This window comes from Periplaneta americana, chromosome 16, assembly GCF_040183065.1.
Source record: "Periplaneta americana isolate PAMFEO1 chromosome 16, P.americana_PAMFEO1_priV1, whole genome shotgun sequence".
In the NCBI taxonomy this organism is placed as follows: Eukaryota; Metazoa; Arthropoda; class Insecta; order Blattodea; family Blattidae; genus Periplaneta; species Periplaneta americana.
In genome coordinates this window covers 23,253,929-23,275,690 of record NC_091132.1, presented here as the reverse complement: position 1 = coordinate 23,275,690, position 21,762 = coordinate 23,253,929, and the positions used below count along the sequence as shown (strand labels likewise).

Here is a 21,762-nt window from a genome sequence, read left to right as displayed (position 1 = left end):
AACAATAGCTGATGTTGATCGAACCACACACGCAAGCACAAGCCCGCGCGATCTCATTTAATAAGTAACTGATAGAAGAAGAGACTTGGGCTCGATGCCTTGATACCAGACCACCGCAAAAAACCGTTACGCAAACAGCCCCACCCCCCGGGCACTGCGGTGACGTTACGAACTTGTTCTGTGCGAGTCTGTGAATCCCAGTGCGGTGCAGTGCAGATGCAGTCCATGGGTTGGGCCGTTTTGTAGGTCTCTGCTCCTTATGCTTGCGCATCTCTTCCTGTAATGCCTGAAATATTTTGTTTTTTTGTATGAATATAATTGTAAGGCAGGGTTCACACAGAAACAGGCGCGGCGCGGCTCTTCCCGACGCGACGTTTTGCTTTATTGTGTCTCACAACGCCCCGCGACAGCTTAACATTGCTCACGACCAGCGGCGGTTCCCCTATATGAGCACAGGAGCACGTGAACACCTTAAAATTAACAATAATCATACGTATTACTGTATTAATATTATTACCGGTACATCTATTACTTTCCAATGCGCAATGACGTTCCTAGATTTCTCGTCTCGAGAGAATGTCCTGTTCGTGTGTCGTGTGTCTTTAAATCTCCATTGGAGTGGTTGACAGCACTCGCACAATTTTTCTCTAGCAGGGTGGAATAGCCTGAGGCGAGAATATTTTCTGGTTTGTTACAATGGTTACAATAGCTCTGGCTCGCACAAGTCTTAACGTGCTAGTGACAGAGAAAGAGAGATGCTCCATCTCTCTTGGGTCTGGCATCCTGTTCCTTTCTCCCTCTTTCCTCGTTTTCTCTCTTTACTTTTTCTTTTCAAGGGCTGATTCTGTTGTCTTTTGTTAAGCAAAGTAAGGAAAATACAAGCTGCATTGGTGCATATTGAGAGTGGAAACAGTAACATTTCAAGTTTGGAAACGGACGTGTGTGAAAATGTGTGTTAAATCAAAAGAGGATTAAAACATTCGTCCGTAACACCATGACAGAAGACCGATTAAGTACAGTGGCTATGTTGGGGGGGGGGGGGAAACTTGTTAACAAGATTAGAGACTTTAATAATAAAGTTATTGATAAGTTTGCATCTCTCAAAACTAGGCGCATGGAGTTTCCCTACAAATAAATCCAGATCTTCAACACCATCTACAACAGCAGTGAAGATGAATCCTATGAATTAATTTTACTCTACTCTCGTTTAATGGTTTTAATTTTGGTTTCATATGCGTAGATTTGATGCATGAATATTAGAACTCGTTTATCTCTGACGTGTGATTCAGCTATACGAGAATATATCAGTGTGTTCATTACTCATATTTTTTTGTGAACACCCGTTCAAGAAAGGCACGAGCGCCACTGCTCACGACAACTGATTTACTGGCTGTTTGGGTTTGGAAAACTAGCCTAGGTAAGGAAATGGTGTCAATGAATGAGGACTGTCTATATCAGAAATTTTATTGTATTTGATTATTTCTAAGGACGCCTAATCATCATTAACAGGGTTACAATGTAAACTACATCTTCCTGTATCCATCTTCCTAATACGCCTAAAAATCTATGCAATTAAAAGCGTCTTAAAATCAAATACTAGGCCTACTAATGTAGTGCACAAACGTAATTTTGTATGATGAAAGAATAGTGGAACGAAGAAAAATTCTCTCCGGCACCGGAATTTGAATCCGGGTTTTCAGCTCTACGTGCTGATGCTTGATCCACTAAGCCACACCGGATTCCCATCCCGGTGTCGGATCGAATTCTCTCAGTTTAAGTTCCAACCTCTTGTATTCCCTCTGGTGGCCACCCTCTGCACTACGTCATAGATGTCTATGAACGTAGGACTAATGTCCACACATGCGCGAAGATGCACTCGTTATGAGTGACTGGTTGGCTGGGATCCGACGGAATAAGCGCCGTCTTAAATCACAAGTGATTTACGCATATCATATATATTATTTTAATGTACCGAAGTACATATGATGTTTCCATGCAGATATTCTGCGTCATCATACGATGAAAGAGTAGTGGAAGGGAGAAAAATTCTCTCCGGCACCGGGATTTGAACCCGAGTTTTCAGCTCTACGTGCTGATGGTTGATCCACTAAGCCACGCCGGATTCCCATCCCGGTGTCGGATCGAATCCTCTCAGTTTAATTCCACCTCTTGGGTTCCCTCTGGTGGCCACCCTCTGCACTACGTCATAGATGTCTATGAACGTAGGACTAATGTTTACTACTCTTTCATCGTATGATGACGCAGAATATCTGCATGGAAACATCATACATTGAAATAATATATATGTAGGGGAGAGTCGGGTAGTATCGGACATCGGGTAATATCGGACAGTAAGTTTCTTTCATCTACCACCATATGGTAGTACCTGAATGACATGGTTACGTTTATCTATGCGACATCACAGAAACGTAACCATGTCAGTCAGGTACTATCATCGTGTGGTAGATGAAAGAAACTTACTGTCCGATATTACCCGATGTCCGATACTACCCGACTCTCCCCTAATTTTGTATGTTCATGACTACTTCACGTGCCACAATAATGAAAAATATATTAAATCAATAGTGACTGATAGTGTAGAGCAGAGAGGTAGACATTCTGCAAATTATTATTGCTATTTATTATTATTTACCTTGTGCTTTCATCCCATTTTCAATTTCCTCTCATATTTTTGGAAACCGCATTATTGTTTCAAAGCGAGATTGTACTAAAACAACTAATTTATCCGCATCGAGCTCCATTAAATTCAAGCAATCACGTTGTCTCGTCTCGTTTCGTCGCGTCTGATTGTGTGCTCCCCATCATAAGAAATCAATGTGAGACAAAATGTTGCGTCGCACCGCGCCGTGTCTGATTCTGAGTGCACCCGGCCTTAGTCTTTATGCAACATCAGGCAGACACCAGAACTTGATACCCCAAGAGAAGCAGAGTCACGTCGAGCAGAATGTTCAAGACTTCGCGCTGGAATGCAATTCTTACAGCAGCGATGTTCTCTGGTGTTCGCACACTGTAGGCTTCGTTGTTAGAGGAGAACCCTTTTCTTCGAAATTTTTCACCCATGCTTTGATAACATTGGAAAATGCACTGGATATTTACGACGGATATTGAATAATTTCAAGGGAAAAATTGTTCCGGGGCCGGGTATCGATAGCGCACCAACGCTCTACCGACTGAGCTACCCAGGAACTTCACCCGACACCGTCTCAATTTTTTTCTTTTTATGCACATAACTCGAGTGGGCTGACAAGACGCCAGAAACCCGCATCGAGTGCACACAAGCTCTGTGTGACTTGAAATTGTGGTTTTCTGGTAACGTACCTAAGGGAATTGAGCGTTTCATATTTATGCCATCTTTTTTTTTTTTTTTTTTTTTTTTTTTTTTTTTTTTTTTTTTTTTTTTTTCGTTGCCTTCATTGATTGTTATATAAGTCTCGTCTCCGTAATATTTTGTCAGGAAGGAGATGTGTTATTAAGGATTTAATATATGCTGGACACGAAAAACGTACCTTAGATTGTTATTCCAGGAAGCGTTTTAAGAATTTGCCCAAAGGACAGAATATGCGTGGAGAGATAAGATTAGACTGTAAGGTCATCGCTGTCATTATCATAATTAGAATTTAAATATCAACTGTACAGAAATGAAATATCGTCACTCTATAATCTGTAACATACATAATGTATAAAAGTATTTAAACAGTAGATTGTGAACGAAAACCGCCTTTGTTTCGCATGAGAGTTTTATGATTAGAAAATACAAACGTCGTCACGCAAAGCCGATACTAGCTAGTTCAATTTCATAACTATCAGACGTTACTCACAAATCAACTTTGTAATTTTTAATTTTTAACGCACGTGTAGTAAAATTGTTCATTATCTATGTGGAGCACCCGTCACGGAATATAAACATGTACAATCTTCTCTACTATGATCGAATACTTGACTGGAATAACGTTATAAGTCACTTTTTCACAGAAGTGAATTTTCAGATGAAAATTGGATTTTACCTACTGTTATCAGTGTCCAAAGTGAGCCTTTAAAACATTAGTACGTAAAAAAAATCAATAATTCAGTAAGAACTTAATGCATTATCTCGATCATTCATTACTTAAATATTGAACTTAAGACAAATAAGTAACGAATTTAACATTCTTATCTACATTTTAGCCGTTATTATAATGTTTCATTGGAAACACCATTATACATACACATACATACATACATACATACATACATACATACATACATACATACATACATACATACATACATACATACATACATACATACATACATACATACATACATACATACATACATACATACATACATACATACATACATACATACATACATACATACATACATACATACATACATACATAGTGTTCTGCCCAAGAGCAGGTCTTTCACTACAAATCTAGCATTCACCAATCTTTCCTATTTTCTGTCTTTCTCTTAGTCTCCGCATATGATCCATATATTTTAATGTCGCCTATCATTTGATATCTTCTTCAGCCCCGAAGTCTTCTTCCGTTCACCATTCCTTCCAGTGCATCTTTCAGTAGGCAATTTCTTCTCAGCCAGTGCCCGAACCTATTCCTTTTTCTCTTCCTGATCAGTTTCAGCATCATTCTTTTTTCAGCCACTCTTTGATTTCTTATTCTGTCTGTCCATTTCACACGCTTCATTCTTCTCCATATCCACATTTCAAATGCTTGTAGTCGCTTCTCCTCACTTCGTCGTAAAGTCCATGCTTCTGATCCATACCGTGGAAAGACTCATCATGCCGTATTGGCAGTTTTTCGTGGGAAAGATAAATACAGTAGCTTTCCGTTGTTTTCCGCATACTACTCCCTCTTTCGCATCTTAAAATGGAGGTAGGGAGAGTGGATTTGACTAATTAGGCCCTCCGGTGACATATGATAGTTATTTATTGATAATATTTTCAATATGATCGTTAACTGTAGTATATTATAATTTCATTCTTGTGTAATTTATAATTTTACAGCGTTTCCTCCTTGATTTAAACTTCATTTTAAGTTACTGATTTGTGATATAAATACCTTGGAGCTTTTCCCTTAAAAATATCCCGTTCTGTAGGCTGTATGTAGAATTTGGTACCGGTATGTCAACCATTTGCACAAAGGTCAGATGCGTTTCCAATTCACTGTGGGCTAAAGCAAGGAGATGCACTATCACCTTTACTTTTTAACTTTGCTCTAGAGTATGCCATTAGGAAAGGTCAGAATAACAGAGAGGGTTTGGAATTGAACGGGTTACATCAGCTGCTTGTCTATGCGGATGACGTGAATATGTTAGGAGAAAATCCACAAACGATTAAGGAAAACACGGGAATTTTACTGGAAGCAAGTAAAGAGATAGGTTTGGAAGTAAATCCCGAAAAGACAAAGTATATGATTATGTCTCGTCACCAGAATATTGTACGAAATTAAAATATAAAAATTGGAAATTTATCTTTTGAAGAGGTGGAGAAGTTTAAATATCTTGGAGCAACAGTAACAAATATAAATGATACTCGGGAGGAAATTAAACGCAGAATAAATATGGGAAATGCGTGTTATTATTCGGTTGGGAAGCTTTTAACATCCGGTCTGCTGTCAAAAAATGTGGAAGTTAGAATTTATAAAACAGTTATATTACCGGTTGTTCTTTATGGTTGTGAAACTTGGACTCTCACTTTGAGAGAGGAACATAAGTTAAGGGTGTTTGAGAATAAGGTACTTAGGAAATATTTGGGGCTAGGAGGGATGAAGTTATAGGAGAATGGAGAAAGTTACACAACACAGAACTGCACGCATTGTATTGTTCACCTGACATAATTAGGAACATAAAATCCAGACGTTTGAGAAGGGCAGGGCATGTAGCACGTATGGGCGAATCCAGAAATGCATATAGAGTGTTAGTTGGGAGGCCGGAGGGAAAAAGACCTTTAGGGAGGCCGAGACGTAAGTGGGAAGATAATATTAAAATGGATTTGAGGGAGGTGGGATATGATGATAGAGAATGGATTAATCTTGCTCAGGATAGGGACTAATGGCGGGCTTATGTGAGGGCGGCAATGAACCTCCGGGTTCCTTAAAAGCCAGTAAGTAAGTATTGTGTACAGTTGTATGTAATTTATTGTGTCAACCGACTGCATGTATGATACACAAGATAAACGAAAGTATCTAGATGCACCCTCCGCTTATTTTCATAGCCTTGGATATATAGTCACTGCTTACCTAAATTGTGTTAAATATGATCAAGCACTGAGCTTTAGGCTACTAATATACAGCATCCGGTAGAAAGATATCACCAATTTGAATTGACCGCCGCACAGGTTCCTTGATAGTTGCACATGAGCAGAACAAGCCGTGTCATTTCAGTTACCATCATAGCGAAGACTTGCAAAGCAGTGGTAATTTCGTAGGTCGACACGAAAGAATTCCTGATAAAAAAATATCCGTTATAGGTGACAAATTTCAGACAAAAGTTTCAACTTTCAAACAGAAATCGTCCGGTAATAAAATCGGTTCCTCCATTAAAAAAAATCTGTTCCTCCATTCACTGTTTGAGTCGCTTGAGAAACTTCTTGCCCCAGCAACTAAAACTTACCCTAGTACAAACCCTAGTAATGCCGTACTTCGATTATTGTGACGTTTTGTTAAGTGACCGAAGTTCTGAATTGTCAGTGAAGTTACAGCGAGCACAGAATATGTGCGTCAGATACGTCTGCAACATCCGACGATATGATCACATATCACTGTCCTTCGCAAGTCTTTCGTGGTTCCGACTTAAAGAACGCAGAACTTTACACTCTTTGTCTTTACTCTATCGAATTCTGCACACCTCAACACCAAATTACCTTTCGTCTCGTTTCTCCTATCCATACTCTAACCACGACGTAAATACCAGATCACTTATCTGTGGCACGCTAAGTATACCTCTTCATAGAACATCTTGTTATTCATCGTCTTTTACAGTATCCACCTCGCGTCAATGGAATTCCTTGTCACAAAGTATTAGGGGCTGCAAGACAATAAACACCTTTAAAAACAGCTTAAAAGATAACCTTCTTAGTATTTCACTCCAATCTTACTGATTTAAACTATCCCTGACTACATTGTTACTTCATTCTTTAGACATCATCCTGATAGAGCTGTATTTTCAAAATTGTCTCATAATAATCTCTTTCTAGTATCTAATATTATTTGAAATATATTAACATTCTATGTATTTTAGTTTAATTCTGCTACACAGTTTATTTCAGTGTCTAATTAATAGTTCATAGTATTTTGTTGTTAATTCGTATATAACTCTTGTATACATGTAACTCTCACTTAATCAAATTGTTGCATTCTTTGTAAGTTCATGCATATATATACATACTTTTTGCTGGTTGAGTGGAAGAGAAGGCCTTACGGCCTTAACTCTGCCAGCTAAAATAAATTATTATTATTATTATTATTATTATTATTATTATTATTATTATTATTATTATTATTATTATTATTATATGTCGCAACGTTCGGACTCCCGAGAATATCGCAGCAGTTACACACGCTGTTCCTACATCTCCGCGACGCGACGTTCAGCCATTAAACATGCTCTGATATTGGGAATATCTGATCGGAGTGTCAGGCGAATCTTACACCTAGACCTCATATTCCATCTCTACAAAGTTACGGTGGTTCAGGAACTTCGGCAATGTGACTGACTCAGCCTCCAAGATGCTTGCGAGACCATATTGGAAAAAAATGTTTCAGTAGTGCTTAGTAGTGACCAATGTCATTCTCATCTGTCGGACTGCTTAAACAAACAAAATCTTAGATATTGGACCCCATAAAATCCTCGGGAAATGCGTCAGCGACCTCTCCACAGCAGCGTGTTACTGTTTGGTGTGTTGTTGCACAATTTGGAATAATAGGGCTATACTTTTTTGAGGAAGAAGGACGCACAGTCACTGTTTCAAGAGAATATAGCTCGTGAGGGCAAGCATTTGGACGATATTTCCCTTAAAACAAAGTGATTTCAAAATGACAAACATTATTCTGTGAGATAGTAAAATAAAATTTTGAATGGGATCTATGTTCAAATGCCACACTACAGCTGGATTAAGACACAGTAGGAATTATGGACCAAGACTATACAATTCAGTATTGAAAAGTAATCCAGACCTAAGCAATTTACACATTCTTAAGTTTAAAAATAAAGTGAAAATGTTTGTATGATATTTGATCAATTTTATTTTTTATTTATATTAATAACAGTGTATATCTCCAATAAATGATTTCTTAGCATCGCCACAGATACACTTGATTGTACTTGTCACTATCTCTTGTCACTAGAGAGTTCTTGAAATTTATATTTTCCCCACCATTCATAAAATATTTTTGATACGATATCTCTTGCACAAAAGGGGAGATCTATAACTGAAACTAGATTAATATATTTCAGTATTATTTCTATTCATCCTGGTAATAATGAACAGTTTGACTCGTAGACATTTTGTTTTTGCAGCATTAACTTTCCATGATTGTACGAGAAGATTCGAAGAGAATGGCACTTACGTAGACTTTCGGCTTCCCCCTACTACCATTAATGCACAACACAATGTCAATACGGCGGTTGCTGTCGTCTGCGATACAACGTACTTTTCTGTTGATTTTCGAGTTCGTCATTTTTTTCCGGTTATTATATGCTTATTTAAGTTGTGTTAACTCTCGCTAGTGGTTTTATATTTTATTTTATCCGTCTTAGTATGTATTTTATTATTGTAAATATTTTTGTTTCATCACTATTATTAGTATTATTATCATTATTATTATTATTATTATTATTATTAATGAATTATTTTGTATTACAATCTTTGTATCATTTCTGTCACGATTATTTTATTATTATTATTATTATTATTATTATTATTATTATTATTATTATTGTTACTATTATTTCTATCTTCAGCATTATTATTTGATCCCTGTAAAATTTTATGTAGACTACTGGACTCTACCCGAGCACGAGTATATGCTCATTTCGGGTATCTATTCACATGTATTCATTTCAAATGTAAATGGTAAATAAATTTGAATTGAATTGAATTGAATTTTATTATTTTTATTATTGTTTCAAGTCGGGGAGATCATTCTGCCGGCCTCTGTACAATTGATTCATATACGAGTACATATTGATCGTAAAGGGTCAATCAATTTTGTCTCGTGTTTGGTCCAGGCAAAACGCGTGGTGCTGTACCTGGCCCGTGCCCGTTCGGACCGACTGCTGGATGAGATGATGACGGAGCTCCAGACGGTTGAGACGCTCAACTGCCTCATAGAGCGCACCGAGACCCCACCGTTCTACCGGCTCACCAGCATGAGGAAAGCTTCTAGCCACTCTGACGGACCCGGTGGGGTCGCGGGCCAAACCGATCCCGCAAACCGCAGCGATCTGGGAGTCGAAAAGGGGACCATCCACACCAAGCGCCACAGTGGCGAGGACCCCGGCAAAACTGGGTGAGTGGCCCCAAATATACAGGGACATCATTTTATTTTTACTTCAACTTTGATTGTACCTGAGTTTTTGAATGCACTTCACTCCCACCCCTTCTACTAACGAAGTTCCAACTGTCCTCCACACAGAACCAAGGCCGCAATACTGAGTTAGTGATTATAGTACGTTTCAGAAATATGTTCGCGTTCTCCAGTGACGAAATCTTCCAATATTGAATCATATTTTCGCAAAGGTACTGTCGTCCTTTGCCTCGTCGCATCCCGATTTCCCCCACCTGCTTCTGCTCGCTGCACTGTAAAGACTAGTGGCTGGGCTTTTTTAGCTCTTTTCTGAAAACATTAATTTCTGTTATGAATTAATTGGACGTCTACGTAATATTATGCAACTGTTTAAAATAACTTAAATAAAAGGGCCTCGTTAAGTAATTAACTATCACGTGATTCCCCCCCCCTTTCTACGATCCTGCGACATAACCACTTGGACTGACAGTAGATATCATGTCTGAGTAATTTTATCTGTGCGGATCGGGTAGAAGTGAAGACTGAATTTACAGTACGTAAGGTACTCTTTTATAGAGTAGGTACAGAATTATTTCAACATGAGTTACTAGTACGAAGGACAAAACTGGTAATTGGAATTAGATGCAATAGTCTATAGTGCGATAATAGGTACATAAGAACTGAAGCCTGTATCGAAATGAATGGCCACCATTTTCAAAAATGTGTTTAAATATCCATATTATGATTATTTTTCATTTTAACTTCATTCTCTATATCGTACGCTAATGTGCTGTAGACAGTATAATATACACTGCATAATGAACACGTTCGCATGGATAACTCAGTTCGTGAGTAAAAACACTAATTGTTAATACTGTACTGTATTTTGATTAAACAAAACCTAACGAAAATTATCAAACTCAAAATCGCGATATTTCCTACTTTACGTAAGTAGATGAACTACTTTTCTTCCCTCCTATACCTAGTAAAGTGATTTGTTTTTATTTTACTCCAGTATCATCGAACTCTAGTCGTGGAAGGAGGTAGCAAACGGTGTTTCCGGGTCTCAACCATTAATCCAATGGTATAGCCAGGTTAATATTAAAAATGTTAGTAAAAATAAAATTATGTCCCTGTACTTTGTTCGTGGAGCATGCTGGTACAAACCTGACACTCTAATCTGGCGGGTGGATGACGCCAAAAATGATGTTATTTACTACAGGTAACGTGCTGCCTCAAGCACTGTTACTAACCGAACAGTGTTATCATCATTCTCCCACTTGAAATATGTAGAAGCACTGGGATTGTTACTCGTATAGCATTCAACAGCGCAAAACCACATTTAATTTGACACTTAGCAGTGGCGGACAATTTGAAACCTCTGTAAAATAATTGAACCTCATTGTAAGTACTGTAGCCCACTGATGTTAAAATTCAAACGTTTCCACACTCTCTGTACAACATCATTAGCAGAACCGCAACAGTTTTAAAGTGGGATAATGGAATATTGTCGTATTGCACAATATTTGTTTCAACAGTAACCCATATTTAGACTCATGCTATTTTTCGATGTTAAATTATGTAAGATAAGTAAATATGCACAAGAGACAGAAATCAGGTAGAATGGAACACAGTGACATTAAAATGTTATAATAACAGTCAAGTATGAATGCGGAGCAGAATATTACAACACTTGATGTCGTGAATCAATGGTATCTACTCCATTAAATCAGCCACATCAGCGACATTGTGCTCGACTATTAGTTTATGTAGGTCTACTAGTGCTAATTATTATTATTATTATTATTATTATTATTATTATTATTATTATTACGTGAATATGTTAGGGGTCGCGGCCCTATATTGCCCGGGTGGCGTGGGTCGTTTAAATGCACTTAGAAGGGAGAGGTTAAACTGAGAGAAAGAAAGAATATGTTAGGAGAAAATCCACAAACGATTAGGGAAAACACGGAAATTTTACTGGAAGCAAGTAAAGAGATAGGTTTGGAAGTAAATCCCGAAAAGACAAAGTATATGATTATGACTCGTGATCAGAATATTGTACGAAATGGAAATATAAAAATTGGAAATTTATCTTTTGAAGAGGTGGAGAAGTTCAAATATCTTGGAGCAACAGTAACAAATATAAATTATACTCGGGATGAAATTAAACACAGAATAAATATGGGAAATGCCTGTTATTACTCGGTTGAGAAGCTTTTATCATCCAGTCTGCTGTCGAAAAATCTGAAAGTTAGAATTTATAAAACAGTTATATTAACGGTTGTTCTTTATGGTTGTGAAACTTGGACTCTCACTTTGAGAGAGCAACATAGGTTAAGGGTGTTTGAGAATAGGGTGCTTAGGAAAATATTTGGAGCTAAGAGGGATGAAGTTAGAGGAGAATGGAGAAAGTTACACAACACAGAACTGCACACATTGTATTCTTCACCTGACATAATTAGGAACATTAAATCCAGACGTTTGAGATGGGCAGGGCATGTAGCACGTATGGGCGAATCCAGAAATGTATATAGAGTGTTAGTTGGGAGGCCGGAGGGACAGAGACCTTTAGGGAGGCCGAGACGTAGATGGGAAGATAATATTAAAATGGATTTGAGGGAGGTGGGATATGATGATAGAGAATGGATTGATCTTGCTCAGGATAGGGACCAATGGCGGGCTTATGTGAGGGCGGCAATGAACCTCCGGGTTCCTTAAAAGCCAGTAAGTAAGTAAGTAAGTAAGTATTACTACTACTACTACTACTACTACTACTACTACTACTACTACTACTACTACTACTACTACTACTACTACCATTTATTATTTATATAATACAATTTCCTTACGCAGGAACGTATTAAATATGACACTTCTCAAAAATAAACCAAATAAATGTACTATGATGCTCTTACTTGCACGCTACATCCGACTCTGTTGCTCCAGCTCTTGGCTCGGGATATCATGTCATTTTGCATGTGCAGAAGCGTTTGAATCGGTGTCGTCCTCATAACTTACGGCCATTATAGTACGACGAATTCTCGGGTCCTAATATTTTTTTCGTAATTGGAAATGTTATTTCGTTAAACAGTGAAATAAACCTCTGTTGTCAGGATTGTATCGCCTAATTTGGTATGTTTAACATCGTTGCAATGAATTTCTGTTGGAGTTATTATTCCATTGATTGTCCAAATATTGTCTTTGACAGTTTGTTTTTCATTTCGCTGAATGTGTTTATTGTTGATACAATATATCGAGAGATTTAAAATTGGAAACTAGAACCACTTGCGTATCATGATTACAGTTTAAACCTTTAAACAATATTTCTAGTATGCTTCAGTGGTCTTCAGGCCTTGAACTTTTAGTGTTGCTTGCTAATATAAACAAACGCGATTAATATCAGAAACGCTATGTGTGCTTTCCCACATACCTATGGAGAGTGATATTTTAACAAAGTGTTTGATTTTTAATAAAAAAAATATTGCTCTCAATGTGTCGTTCAGGAATATAATGTTGAAGAGGTCCTCTGAATGGACGTTACAGTGAACTGTTCTCATGGTTTGATTTATTGTAATATGTGTGATGAATGATGATAAAAATTTAAAACGTTTCCGGTTTCAAATGTTATTTTTTTTTTTTTTTTTTGCTTGCAAGAGTGTACTTTCTCTAAATCTATATATTATTGACTATGGACTTCAGAAATGCCCCTTTTCAAGAAAGTGTTTTGAATACCATATAGCCTGAAATCTAAGTGGGACGTAACGTATTTTACATACCAATTTTCGTAGAAATCTGTTCAGCCATTAAAGCGTGAAAAGGTAACAAACATACAGACATACAAACAAAAATTTCAAAAATTCGATTTTCGATCTCAGGACAGTTCATTATACACGTTAACACCAATTGTTTATGTAAAAGCGAAAACTATCAGAATAAATTAGGTTACAGTTTTATTATTAGCAGGATAGGTTTATTTTTTAATGGGAGGATTTTAGGATTGAATGATATTAATAATATAATCCCCTGCTATACGAGGGTCACTCCAAAAGTAATGCACAAAATTTTTTTACTTACTTTTTATTCGTTCACACCTGTGGAGTAACGGTTAGCGCGTCTAGTCGCGAAACTAGGTGGTCCGGTTCGATTCGCTGTCGGGACAAGTTACCTGGTTGAGGTTTTCTCCAGGGTTTTCCCCCAACCCATAATGGGCAAATGCTGGGTAACTTTCGTGCTGGACCCCGGACTCATTTCACCGGCATTATCATCTTCATCTCATTCAGACGCTAAATAACCTAAGATATTGATAAAGCGTCGTAAAATAACCTACTAAAATAAAAAAAATTCTTATTCTACTTGCTGTTATCGAGTTCCTGTGCTGTGAGAACGAGACAGTGGAAAACATTCACAAGAGGTTGAAAAAGGTGTGGAGGTGCAACTGTCGATCGCAGTACATTTAGTCGGTGGGAAATTAGCTTATCTGGTGAAAGAGGGCACGCCAATGTTCGTGACTCGTCGCAACGGCACATCCTGCACTGCACGAAATCCTGACAATGTTCAGCTCTTTAACAACATGATTGTGGCTGAGAAACATGTAACACTGAAAGAATTGTCACTCCAAGTCACATGTCAGTCATAAGACCACAGAATAGATCAGGAAACTTGCATGGACAACACTGAAACATGCGCCTTACAGTCCTGACCTGGAACCATGCGATTATCATCTCTTTGGTAAAATGAAATAATCCCTTCGCGGAACGAGATTTGAAGATGACGACTCCCTCCTGCACGCTGCTAAAGAGTGGCTCAGACGTGTTGGTCCAGACTTCCATCGTGCAGGTATAGAGGCCCTTCTTCCAAGGTGGCGTAGCAGTTGAAAGGGACGGGGATTATGTGGAAAAGTGACATTTTGTTCCTAAAGAATGTGTCTACATTCTGTGAAAATAGCAAAGCTGTGGGATAAAAATGTATTTTTAAATAAATGTTGTGCTTTACTTTTGGAGTGCTTCGTAGACTATTTATTGGTAACGTACTACGTTGTAATTGATCATCCCTCTCTTTTTAACTTATCGTCTGTAGTAACTGGTGTGAAGTCTTTGGGGATAGTACAGAATGGTGATATAGGTTGAAAGGGCTTGGGATTCCTTTCTTTGAGGTTTATCGAGTATGTAGGCTTTTCTCTGTCAGGACCGAAGCAGATTGGACCAAATGCCACTGAGACCACCCTTCGGACTTACAACATTCACCATATTTATAGGGGCACAACAAAACACTGCATGAATCTGTCTAAGAAAGTGAACACCATAATTTCCTATTTGGGCTACACAGACAGTTTGAGGACATTGTTAAATGACAGTATGCTCCATAGATGATATGGAATTGATAGTGGAAATTGAAGTACTTGGAGCAATAAATCTGTCCACCGCTCCTTCGTCTACCACCAATCTTGCTGCCTCTCTCAGGATTCGAAACCTAGTGTCTTCATTGAGTAGCTTTCAGCTGAATTATATAATTATACTTAAAGTTGCATTAATTAACCTTGTTTTAATAAACATAACAGAATGACTTAATTATCCCAACATTTCCGCTGATTTATTTCGTACGACTCACAAAGCAATTTCCGTGGGTCCACACCGCATGGGATAGCATCTCGCTACTGTGTTTTGTTGCTCTCTGTAAACAATTACGAGAATGTATAGCAGATCGCGATCCTGCTACCGCTTGTTTGCACTCCGGCATTGATGTGCCTGTCTTGCAGCGAGCTTACTTTAATTATCAACGAGTTAGCATGAAGTGATTTCCTCTCTCCCTTCCTGAGAACTCGCTACATTTCAACTCTGCCCCAGAACTGCACATACCCTTCTCCTATCACGAACTTCAATTTTTAGTTTCACTATCCTGAGAAGTGAGCTGTTTAAAAGAACGTAAATGTGACTTTACTAATAAACAATGTAGTTCAGGTGAAAATGTCGCGGAATGTCGAGGTAGTTCAGTCGGATAGATTGCGGAAAGGATATGGGTTTGATCCTTAACGTGTCATGTAAAATTGTTGGTGGAAGTAGCAACTGTAGACTTTATATTGGTATTCTGTGTAATATGTAATGTCTGTATGTATGTATGTATGTATATGTATTGTGTTTACTGTATATTTATATGCATGCAATGTTGCATATACGCTGGATAGAGGAAGGAACACCGCATTAAACGAGATATCAATGTTCGCTGCTGAGCTTGATCGAGCTGGCAACATCGCGAAAATTTGGCTCGTTATCAAGTTGCCGAGCGTTGCGTTAGATGTCACCACGTTTGAACCAGATGTTATTGTGTTGATGCCAGTACCTCAGTTCGTAGCTAATCAGCCACGCTTTGTAATTAAAACTCTAACGTATCTTTGATGGAATAGAGTTATTCGTAAATTTTGGAGATAAATATTATATTTTGTATATTTAGTTCACAAATAAATTAACCGGTAGATAATTATTGACTGTAAACAAAATCCGACAAGTCGTTTAGAAGATATTTCTATGTCCAATCCTAGATCAACAGATAGGTCATCGCTATGTTAAAATCGTTTGCACTTTAAAGAGAACAACCGCCAGGATCGCCACCCGTTCGCCGTAAACTAACACGAGATGGCAGTACAGTCGCTAATGCAATTCAAATGGGAATTATGACGTGACTCCTTATGTAACAACTAGATGGCAGCGTAGTAAACCTGACAAAAGTTGTTAACGTCAAAGTCTATAAGGCCGACCTATCTGGGGTATATATGATGTAGAATCCAATCAACGGCATGTTGGAAACACTTTTCCGGTGTCAGAAAAGCTGAAAATTGCTGTATTGTTGGCGTTCTGTCGTAGGCCTACTACGTATTTATCCTATAATAAAATTATAAAGTAAAAAGTTGGCCTTAGCTTAATGCTGGCTATCTGCAGCTCATGACATTCGACGCCCGCAAAATGATCTTTTCACCTTTAAGGACCGTATTCATAGACATTTTTAGCGCGGGTTTTCGGTGGATGATCAGCGTTTTTCGTATTCGTAAACCAGTGTTAGCGATAGGATATTATTTGAATTCTGTACAAGTAACCAGTGGATAGCCGGGGCTAGCTTAGTACGCTCGTAGCGCGTGCTGCGAAATGTCTATGAATAGCACCCTAGTAGTTTCTAGGACATGGTGTGGCTAAATGGCTAGCGCATTGCATCCGGCCTAAGGCACGGATTCAGACCTGATGAACAGGACAGGAATTTCTGGTGAAAAATGTTGACGCTGAAGCGTGTTCTCTCGTCGTGGTCCCCTTTACTCCTGCAATCAATTGACAATTTTTCTGTTGTCCATCCATGACACTAGCGTCTGCCAGTATTATTTGATCGTCTGCAAAGAGGAGATTGTCAATGTACTGCAGTCTTGCGATGGTGACTAATATTTGCGGGCGAGAGCTATTTTATGCCCGCTGCGCGCGCGCGGAGCTCTTTAACTTGTAAATATTGCTAAAGGATGTACAAATCTTAGAACACAGCGCATCATGACGGAACGGAAGCTCTTAAAGCTTTCAAGGAAGAGTGAAAGATACAATATTTATGCTTCGAACATGGTGATGGAAGTCCAGTCTTTGTTGTGTAAAAAAAAATATATCATTTGCAATAAATGCAACATAAAACGGCATTATGAGACGCAACATGAAAAAAAAATATAGGCATTATTCTGGAGAAGAGAGAAATAAATTCATTTCGGAATTGACATCGAAGATAAATTAATTTACATTTGGGTCAGCAGATAGTATCTAGATTCCTTTTATTTCTTTATTTTAAATGTATTATTGATGTTTTATTTGTTGCTTGTTTCTGGATATTTACCTTTATTAGACTATGTGTTTCTTTAATGTAGAAATAATATTTTATCTTTGACTGCACTTTAACTTATACTATTAGTAAACTCAAAATGCTAATTCACTTTTATTCCAATAACTATTTTCAGGATTTTTATCAAATATTAACTAAACATTTTGAACACTTTGATGCAAGGAGCTTTTTTAGTAACGTCAATATAAATATACTTAAAAATATAATTTCAAAACTATTAGACCTAATTGCACAAAATTTTGTACAGATTATATTATTATAGATCTGTTTATATAGTTTAAATTTCACAAATTTTGGCCGAAATTGTGGAAGTTTTAAAAGTCATACATATCCCCTTAAATGATTGACCCCAAAAATTACGATGGCTCTCAATATCTTAATTTATTCAATTTGTTTTTTTCGTGTTACGTGCACAGAGATCACACACGTCGAGCAGGTAGACCGTATTAGTTTCTCCTCACTAATGAAGTGAAGTATTTACATAATAAATAATTGCTTTTAACAATAAAATGATTTACATACAATTAGCTTTTCCTATTTCTCTTTTTGTTCCTAAAAACCCTTCCCTTTGCGATTTGTTTATATATGTACATGTATATTAAATAACTGAGTAATTAGCCCTATTACATAGCCAGAAATTTAGTAACGCAAGTTATTGTAATAATTGCTGCCTTTATTCGCTGCATGTGCATGTACTGTACATCCCTGTTGTCTGCGTTACAGTGAATGCGCTATGCGCTCGTGATCAAGGTCGAGCTCTTCTACCATGATTGGGAGCTAATATCGTCTCATCCCTGATGTACTGTAACTGTTTTTATTTATCTTAATACTCAATATAATTTCCGAAATTAATTACGATGCTGGGTGGACACTAGTCCAATACTCCCTGAAATTTCATATTTCTACTCTCATAAGGACTCGAAGCAGCGCTCACTGCGTAACGGGAGTTCAAGGCATGACGCTTTATACCACAATACTGCGGCGCAGGTTGGTGCGTCAATACGTAGAGACATAAATAAAGTCTGCCTTCACAAGATAGAAGGAAATTAACAAAACTCAAAATGTATTCATTTTTAATGTAGCCTAGTACAATTATGTGAAATGTCGGATTGTACCACAGACATTCCCTCGCTGTGAAACACAACATCGTGAGTAATTTAATTCTGGCCTGTCCGTCTACAGCAGTATATTCAACCGTTTTCACTTTCAGTCGCTTGCCTTTTAAATGTAGTAATTTTAGTTCTTTACGTTTAAAAGTTTCATGGCCAACACAAAGCTGTCAGATGATAATTTTCTCTTTACATCAGGATAATATTGCAATATTTAATCATGAATGTATTCATGCACATGGTAGGCTATACTGGGTGTTCAGTTCAAAGTGTGTCATGGCTCGCTGTATGCCGTCATGTGGCTAGCCGATGAGCCTAGAGAATTCAATCTTCCTACACTTCCGCAGAGGTGTATTACTTATCTGCCAGAGAAGTTGCCTACCAAGTACGGCGTTCATTCAGAAGAGTACTTACCGATACGTACGGTAACGCCTGTAGTGGCAGGAATGTGAAATGTTTCGAAACATGTACTGAGGTGAGTTTTTTCTTACTGTCGGGATATGGGGAAAGGGTTAAGACGATTACTTACGTATTTGTTGACATTAACTTCGACGGTCAACATGGACACGGAGCATTTGATTTGTATTGTGGAATATTGCCTGTACGCAACCGATAAAAATAAATACCCTGCGTGCGACTTGGCCGCGCAAGACGCAGTTCGAAAGGGGTTATGGTAGCACACAGGCCGTACAGACCGCCATCTCTTGCTACGACGTTCAAGTTATACCGTACACGTTCTCAAGTTCAGATTGAACGCCTTGAATAATAGGGAACTTCTCTGACACAAAAGCTGAAACTCGCTTCAAATCGCTGACTCATCAACAGTGACGTCATGACACACTTTGAAATGAACACCCAGTATAATTCCCACCCTTCTTCACTAAGACTGTCTCTAACCCATATTCGTTATACAAGAATTACGATGAAAAGCTTATGGATTAGTAGTAGTGTATGATTTGTGTGCTTACGCGTGTATAAATATTTGACCTTATTTCTTTTTAACTTTTTCAGTGAATGACAATCAGTAAGATCGTAGAATTAGTTCAGAAAATTTGTCTACAGAGAATGGAAGAAACACGGTTTCACGAAGATGACATACTTTCTCATCATACGTTTTATTTTACGTATTTAGAAATAATATCTTCTATAACTTTCCTATTTATTCATTCATTCACTCAATCATTCATAGTTTTCTTCCCAATGCAGCTCTTTCACTGCAAACCCTCTATTCTCGAACCTTCCTCTTAGTCTCCACATCCGATCCTTATATCTTAATGTTGTCTATCATCTGGTACTTTCTTCCGTACCAAATTTTCCTTCCGTTCACCATTCCTTCAAGTACATCATTCAGTACCTATACAGTTTCTTCTCAGCCAGAGACTCTGCCATTTCCTTTTACTTTTCCTGACCAGTTTTAGCGTTATTCTTTCTTCACCCACTCTTTCCAACACTCTTCCATTTGTTATTTTGTCTATCCATTTCATACGCTCCATTCTTCTCCATATTGACATTTCATTCCTTATAAATAAGAAACAATTACCTTATAAATCTGAACACCAAGCCGACAGCGTAAACGTTTTACATAATTACAGGAAGCTTATGAATCTCTCAATATTTTAGAAAATACATTGATGTATCGAAAATATTTTCGTGGAGCAGCCATGGCGAAAATGTGACTCACGAGTACATTGTGCCTCGCAGTGATAGCTGTGCATATTTTCTTTTGCTTCCTACCTTCTCCAACCCCCACCCTCTCACTCACTGGAGTCAAACTCCGTTCCATTTGTATTTGTCTCTGACCTACGAGTGGCGTATCGTCGCAATGTTTCTCTCGAAACCTTGTACCTCTACAAAAACGAAAGTTTCAAGTAGGATGGGAGGACGCATGTTTTTGCTGCCAGTATGATGAGAATAGCCTATTAAATGTATATTTTTTTTCATAAGTATTACGAGGAAAACGGTTGTACTGTATAACATAAAACGGCATTATATTGCATGTTACTCATGAAACATTAAAAGGTTAAGTATTATCATTATCATCATCATCATCATCTCTGTACGTCGATCTTTTTTCAGCATATGTACGAATAATGCAGTTAGATCTTCAATTTAAACTCACAGATTTACAACGTGATGTTAAATGAAAGCTAGATGTAAGGACTTGATAAATGTTGAACTTTTCAAACCTTTGCCAAAAAAATAAATATCCGAAGTTTCGTTCTTTCGCTTGCTCTGTTGAAGCCATGTTCGCTACAACTTACGTTCGTGAAAAATTATTTTCAACAATGAAAATAGTGAAAACCAAATTTAGATCGCGACTGACAGACAAATATCTTCGTGATCAACTACGATTGGCAGTAAGTGACATAATTCCTGATTTTGAAACTCTGTCGCAGAGACATTCTGAAGACAGTTAATTTTAGGTTGTGATAATGTGTCCAATGTTTTCTTATTCATTTCTTTCTTCGTTACACGTACTAAACATTAGTTTGTAACCTTGTACTGTATAAAATTATATTTAAATGCTTGACGTAAGGAAAATGAAAATCCGTTAATAAATCAGAGAGTTGCTTCACTTCCCCTTCGGGTGTCCGCCTCCCTCCATAGGTGCTATGCACGTTGCAGGTTACACAATGGCTCGGCGCACGATCACATTTTCGCCACGGCTGTCGTAGAGTAACAACCAACCTGTCTATTGGTCCCTCCGTCCATTACTTGCTCTCTTAAATAATTGCACGAACGCCTAATTGTTGTGCTACCCGCAGAATGCTTGTGTCAGAGAAGTTGCCGCTATATGAAGGCAAAAGATAACTAGTGATGTGAGAGTACATTTTCTGTAGAATTTTTTCTAAAATAGACAATTTTACGCCATATTTTTTCGGGAAATTTTCCATGTGCACATATTGTCGGTTTCTTACTTGGTAGTAGTAGTGGTTTTATTTTGCCTGGCAGAGTTAAGGCCATAAGGCCTTCTCTTCCACTCAACCAGGTTTAAATAATATACATTAAATACGTACATAAATAGAATACAAAATAACACGAAAGAATATACCTTAGAGGTTACATAAAATAAAGTAGAAAATTACATATAATCAAGATCAGTTACGTGATATTAGGAGAATATGTACAATTTATAAGACAAACTGCTCGAGATAAACTCGACGATTACATATATTATACCAAAAAGAGACGCATGTAATACTTAATGAGAATAGAAAAAATTTAGATGATAACGAATTAACTGGAGATAGAATCTGTGG

General features: G+C 37.7%; 2 protein-coding genes across 8 annotated transcripts in view; one reads left to right on the top strand and one right to left on the bottom strand.

The window, feature by feature from the left end:
- Window positions 1-21,762, bottom strand: part of LOC138691641 (uncharacterized) — a 315,534-nt gene that overhangs the window by 78,960 nt on the left and 214,812 nt on the right. The window lies entirely within an intron of this gene.
- fry (Protein furry) overlaps window positions 1-21,762 on the top strand; it is a 719,047-nt gene that overhangs the window by 575,762 nt on the left and 121,523 nt on the right. For all 7 annotated transcript variants that reach the window (XM_069813811.1, XM_069813807.1, XM_069813810.1 and 4 more), the window contains one exon: window positions 9,253-9,533. In XM_069813811.1, the coding sequence (XP_069669912.1) occupies window positions 9,253-9,533 (281 nt within the window). The remainder of the gene's footprint in view (window positions 1-9,252; window positions 9,534-21,762) is intronic.